Source organism: Citrus clementina, unplaced genomic scaffold (genome assembly GCF_000493195.1).
Source record: "Citrus clementina cultivar Clemenules unplaced genomic scaffold, Citrus_clementina_v1.0 scaffold_3, whole genome shotgun sequence".
Lineage (NCBI taxonomy): Eukaryota > Viridiplantae > Streptophyta > Magnoliopsida > Sapindales > Rutaceae > Citrus > Citrus x clementina.
The window spans coordinates 31,550,343-31,556,492 of NW_006262339.1; the positions used below are offsets into that span (position 1 = coordinate 31,550,343).

The 6,150-nt window shown below is 34.0% G+C and overlaps 1 protein-coding gene and 1 pseudogene across 2 annotated transcripts in view; one reads left to right on the forward strand and one right to left on the reverse strand.

Moving 5' to 3' along the window:
- The window catches only part of LOC18049939, a 3,787-nt pseudogene extending 2,500 nt beyond the window's left edge, over window positions 1-1,287 (forward strand). The window contains exons 7-9 of the transcript XR_002906339.1: window positions 316-482; window positions 927-1,019; window positions 1,115-1,287. The product of XR_002906339.1 is annotated as a gamma-glutamyl hydrolase 2 (transcript). The remainder of the gene's footprint in view (window positions 1-315; window positions 483-926; window positions 1,020-1,114) is intronic.
- A 177-nt stretch (window positions 1,288-1,464) lies between these two features.
- LOC18049941 (receptor-like protein 9DC3) lies at window positions 1,465-4,380 on the reverse strand. Its single transcript, XM_006442336.2, has 3 exons — window positions 4,151-4,380; window positions 2,574-3,608; window positions 1,465-2,227 (listed from the first exon to the last, which is right to left on the reverse strand). The coding sequence occupies exons 1-3, from the start codon at window positions 4,308-4,310 to the stop codon at window positions 1,947-1,949; spliced, it is 1,476 nt and encodes a 491-aa protein (XP_006442399.2). The 5' UTR covers window positions 4,311-4,380; the 3' UTR covers window positions 1,465-1,946.
- Between the last annotated feature and the right edge of the window lie 1,770 nt (window positions 4,381-6,150).

A 6,150-nucleotide genomic window follows, 5' to 3' on the forward strand; every position in this document is an offset into this window, starting at 1 on the left:
CACTATTAACTTCAATGCTCTTAACAGTGATTTTAGCTGCACCTCATTTACAAAATCGATAAGCTTAATATGGCAGACTGATCTGGTTAATCAAACCTTTTGAGCAACATTTGTGTGCTAAACTCTAGATGTTTGTGATGTTGTGGACAAGCTGTCTGGCAACACTATTTACTTCTCTCAAGATTATTTGATTTCAGGCCAAGCTACAATTTTTTATTTGGTATTCATGTCATGTGTTACATCTTTCTGGTCCAGCTCTGTTTCTGTGTGGTTCTATGAGAAAATATTTTTTTGTATTCATCCTGTTTCTCCAAGTCAGGTATTTCCTAAACAAATTTCTTAGTAATGCAACTGATTCTGTTTAGAGGAAAAGACTGACCAAATATGCTGCAGAAAAATGCTTTTGAATGGGGGCCAAAAGCAATTCCACACACAGAGGATGCCATTCGGGTGACTCAACAAGCTGCAAACTTTTTTATAAGGTCAGTTCTTGTTACCTGCATGATTGTTTATGTTACGAATTTCATTGTTAAGCAAGTGCTGGAATTTCATTGATAGTTCTTCTATTATTTTCTTTTCTTAATGCCATATTTTATTAATATATATGAAGGAAAAATAGAAATAAATAATAATATATTGTCATTCGCTTTGGTTATTTAATAATCTTGTCTTGTTAACAAATACCATTAGCATACTTACATATATGGACAATTGAATATGCAAACGAATTTATAGTAAATTACATTAATAGTTGTGTTCATATCACTTTGATGACCAAAACTGATTAGGAACACCACGTGGTTAATTATGGGGTTATCTGTTCAGTAAAAGAAATTCAAATTAGGCCTCTACTTTTGAATGTACTCAAACAGTAAAATAATTAAAGAGACTGAGGCTAATAATATCAAACTCTACATCTTTGCCAGCGAAGCTAGGAAGTCATCAAACAGGCCACCTGCTCGAAAAGTACTTGACAACCTCATTTACAATTACGGTCCCACCTACTGCGGGAAGGCTGGGTAAGCCAATAGTGTCTTTTCTCAGCACTAGTTCAACATCCATATTCCACGTGAATTTCTTGACTTGATTGTTATGTATATTGTCTTCACTGCAGGAAGGGATACGATGAGGTTTACATCTTTACCTAACTTCGACCAGTAATTCTGAGAAGGTTGCCAGTTGTAAGTTGTTGGAAATATAGCAAGTGATGTTATTGTAACAAACTATGTTATTGTTGTAACGAACTTTGCTGTATCGTATGAAGCTTATCTTGGGTTTGTTTTTATACCTTCCTGTCAGACAGTTTGCAGATAGTTACATCAAATGCCAACAGTTTCATGTTATTCCCATCCAAATAACAATGAGATACTTTGACATGTCATGGAAGAAGATGGATTCATCAAGGAACTAAGTATTACAAAATCAGAAGACTATGTCTACTTCATCAAGAAAAAGTTGCTTTAACTCAGTTGGATTGAGGACCAACGCTTCCAAATGTAGTATTTGAAGTGTCAAGAATTGTGAGAGATGTCCAAATGAAACTAGTTTGGACAAACGGGAGATTTCAAATGGAAGCTAACCATCAAATTAGGGAAAAGGCTAAAACCTGAAGACATTTGAGAGTAATCAAAGCTGTTGAAATTCAGGGATTAATCGACTATAACTTGATTTAATTTAAACCTTGACATAAAATTTGGCTTTTGTATATGCTAAATATTTCTCATCTCTGTTACTGTTAACAACTAGTGCGTGTAACTTGATGAGAGTAGGATGCTTGAAGTTCATAATGGAGGAGGATGAAAACAGAGAAACCCAGGAGGAACAGAGTCTCTCCGACATATTTTTTAAAGAAGCATGCATTTCCAAGATATCAATTTGTAACTTGCACTACACTTTTGACAAAATTATAGAATGGCTTTGTACTACTTGCTTTTGCATACACTGAATTAATTTCGTCTGCCTTCAAGTTTCTTATTCTGTCTTCTCACCTTTCTATGGTTTTTTCCATCAACTATGCCCATAATCCATTGAGGGTTTCCAGTGGAAAGTAAAATGTATCCCAAGATCATTCCAAACACAGTTCCGCATACGTAACCCATCAACACAACTTTCCAACCAAATCCAATTTCAGACTCTGAATCATCTTCTAACACCGAGGATGATTGCGGCGGCTCATCATTGCTGCAATTTTTCGACAGTGGAAATCCGCATAATCCCAAGTTTCCACCATAATCCCAACTTTTGACAAAATTATAGAATGGCTTTGTACTACTTGCTTTTGCATACACTGAATTAATTTCGTCTGCCTTCAAGTTTCTTATTCTGTCTTCTCACCTTTCTATGGTTTTTTCCATCAACTATGCCCATAATCCATTGAGGGTTTCCAGTGGAAAGTAAAATGTATCCCAAGATCATTCCAAACACAGTTCCGCATACGTAACCCATCAACACAACTTTCCAACCAAATCCAATTTCAGACTCTGAATCATCTTCTAACACCGAGGATGATTGCGGCGGCTCATCATTGCTGCAATTTTTCGACAGTGGAAATCCGCATAATCCCAAGTTTCCACCATACGAATCACTCGAAAAGGTAGCAAATTGGTTGCCTTCAGGTATACGTCCCTCGAGTTTGTTTCGCGAAAGGTTCAGAACTGCCAGAAATGTCAATCTTGTTAACTCCCTTGGAATTACCCCATCAAGCACGTTCGAAGAGAGGTCTAGGGACTCTAGATCCGTCAAATCTCCCAATGATGAAGGGATGTTGCCTGATAGAATGTTTTGAGAAAGATTCAGGAGCCGGAGTGAATGAAGCTTCCCCATTAGTTCAGGAATTTCTCCGTGAAAGCTGTTCTTTGAAAGATCAATGGTAGTGAAAATAGTAAGAATCTTCATTAGTTTCACCTCCTGCCGCTTTATTATCAGCGTCACAGAATCTTCATAGTAAGTTTCCCCCATGTACTTCGACTTGTTTTCATCTGCTGCTTCACCAATATCCGTCATGGCTTTCATATTTTTAAAGAACATTGCTGGAAGAGAGCCAGTAAAGTTGTTGTTCGAGAGATCAAGGATTCTCAACTTAGAGAAATAATAATCAGCCTCATAATCCCTTAAATGACCGTAAAACTTATTCGAACGTAGAATAAGAACCTGAAGCTCCCGAAGTGTTCCTAGCCAATGTGGGAACGTATCCTTCATCTTGTTGTTGCCGAGATCAAGAACTTGAAGATTAGCACAATTGAGCAAAGATCTTGGGACTGAACCTACAAGTTCATTGCCATTGAAGTTAAGAGTCGTCAAATTATTGCCCTTTGGAAATGTTTCAGGAATTGTGCCATGGAATCTATTCTTCCGCAAATCCAACACTCGCAGACTTTTGCTAAAGTTTCCAATGCACTCTGGAATGGTGCCACTCAAGCTGTTGTTAGATAGATCAAGAATTTCAATGGTGCTTGTGTTGCAGATCAAACGAGGTATCTCTCCAATGAACTTATTGTTTGAGATCAAAAAGACTCTCATATTAGATGATGGAGCTGGAACCGGTCCTTGAAGCAAGTTGGACCGAAGGTCAAGATATTCAAGATTCTTCCATGGAAGTTTCTTATTGCCTACAAAACAAATTTTCGGATGATTGATTAAATATGGGCAGTTAATTGACTAAGCTATATAAGACTGATGCCGACTGCCCACTGCCCAAAATATTGCAAACTATTAGAGAAATCGATTGATCCAAAAACTTAAAGCTGATAGGTAAAGACCCAACAATCATATAAAAGATAAATGTTTAAATAAAGAATATCAAGTGAAAAAAAAATTTTACAATGACTGAAAATATGTCCGTATCCAGATGGTTATATTCTATTGGTTTCAGATTATAAAAAATAACAAAAAGCTCATAATTCACACAAAAGTTTGAAAACTGAAAATTTTATATAGCTGGACCTACATATGCTCTATAGACTTCAATTCAAATATGAATTCTGGGCTTCAAAGTTAATGAAACAAGAAATAAATAAAATCTCAAAATAATCAACTAACTAGCGGAATGAAACAAGCCGAATGATCCCTTCAAAATACTATTACTAAAAGCTCAAATTAAACAAACGAAACTCTTAAAAGAATGAAGGAAATAAGAAACTATATATTTTACCTAACAACTTTGGCCCATCAGACGCTTCAAATTCAGCAGCAGATGCATAATCTTTGAGCGTATTTCTCGGGTGGCTCTGAAGACCGTGGACAACACAAGTGCTTCCGGCAAGTAATTCGAGAAACAGAAGAACATAAACAAAAGAACTAATACTACTCATGGCTGCTTTCACTGCTGTGCAGGTAACAATATTCTTTTGTTCACGTGTGCACTGTATCAAGCACTCTGAAATGCTCTCCATAACTCGTTTGCCCATTATCTTGACTGTCTTTACTTATACGCGCTGGCGGATCTAGACAAATAAATTGGAGGTTTAATTAAAAAAAAAATTTAATTTGGGGTAATCCGCCTAAATGTTCATTTGAACATGTTTTAAGTTCTATAGACTCAAATTTCATTATTTTTTAAAAAAATTTAAATAATAATTGTAATAAATTATTTATTTTATATGCATGAAAGTATTCTTTTTTCTAAATAATTTACACAACATATTTTAAAAAATAAAATAATATGGTTATAGGAATTTGAATCAAGACTCCAAAACCATAATAACACTCTTACTACTAAACTATAAATTTTTTGTTATAAAAAAATTTATTTAATTTTTTTAAAAAAGACTTAAGATACATTTTTAAAAAAATCAATAGCCCAGAGGCCAGAAGGCTTGAGTCTTGGCTGGGTCCGCCGATGCTTATATGGCATGATTCATGAATAAAATTTCCACTCAACTCACAAGGAAAAGTCACCATGACCTATTGCTTTGTTTCATGACTTTCAATGAGAGATTTTTGAAGTTTCAATTTTCTAAATTCTAATATTCTAAATACCAAAAAAAAAAAAAAAAATCTTTTCGTTGAATTAAGTTTGCTCTCTCAATCGAAATTCGTCGTCTAGGACATTGACATGTGGTGAATAAGAAAATAATGATTTTGCGTCATTTTTTCCAAGTAAACGTAGACGAAGACAAAAAAAAAAGACTGGAGATGGTCTTTGCTTGACTTCATCAAACGTATCATATACGCAAAACTCATTTATTCTTTATGAAATGCTTGTTTACCGGAAAATAAATAAATGCTTGTGATATTAATGATCTTCTTTTTTTTTTCTTTTTTTAAATAAACTTAGCATATTGTTAGACGGTAAAATCTCTTTATAGTTATAATGTTGTAACCAATCTAATTTTATTACAAGGAGATTATATTTTAGTAGAATTTTAGTTATAAAAATTTTTATTTTGACTTAGTTATGTTTAATGCAAGAAATATTAAGGTAAATACAATTAATAATTAATTAATAGACCTTGTCTATTTCAAGTGAAGTGGATAAGGAGAATCAAAAAGTTATTGTAGAATTAGGAGATCAGATTCGACAACTTCACTATGCTAATCGAATAGATATTGTATCTTCATCAATCATCCAAATGAGCATCAAGTCATGTATGCTTTAACTGAAGAAGAAATCATTGCTACAGTTAGATAAGAAGCTGTTAGAGTGCAATTTATGCACTAGTTTTGCATTGTTTACTTCCCTTAATATCGATGTTTTGCACTTAACAATAGTGATTTACTTGTGTTTTATTTTTGTAGGTTCAATTCTATTGATTAGTGCTAAAATTGAGTTACAAGATGATGTTTAAGGATGATTATTCTTTTGGAGAAATTATGAGCGTCAGAAGAACTTTGTTGATAAGGCGTGGACGCGTGCTGTCAACTACGGACTTGCAGTTTTTAGTTCAATGTGTTTTGTATTTTTGGTTATTTTTGTAATTATGAATTTAATATTTCAGATATTAGTATTTTATTTTAAATAGAACTCTAGAGGAGAAGAGAGAGAGAGTATTTAAGGGAGGAATCTATTGTGAAAAAGAGGGGATTAGGGAGAAAAGAAAGAAACCCTAGATCTAATTTTTTCTCTTCTCTTTATGAAGAACTAAAACTATTATTCTGGTTGAAGGTTAATGAAGCTTTGATTCATCACTACTGTGAGATCTTTCTTATGCT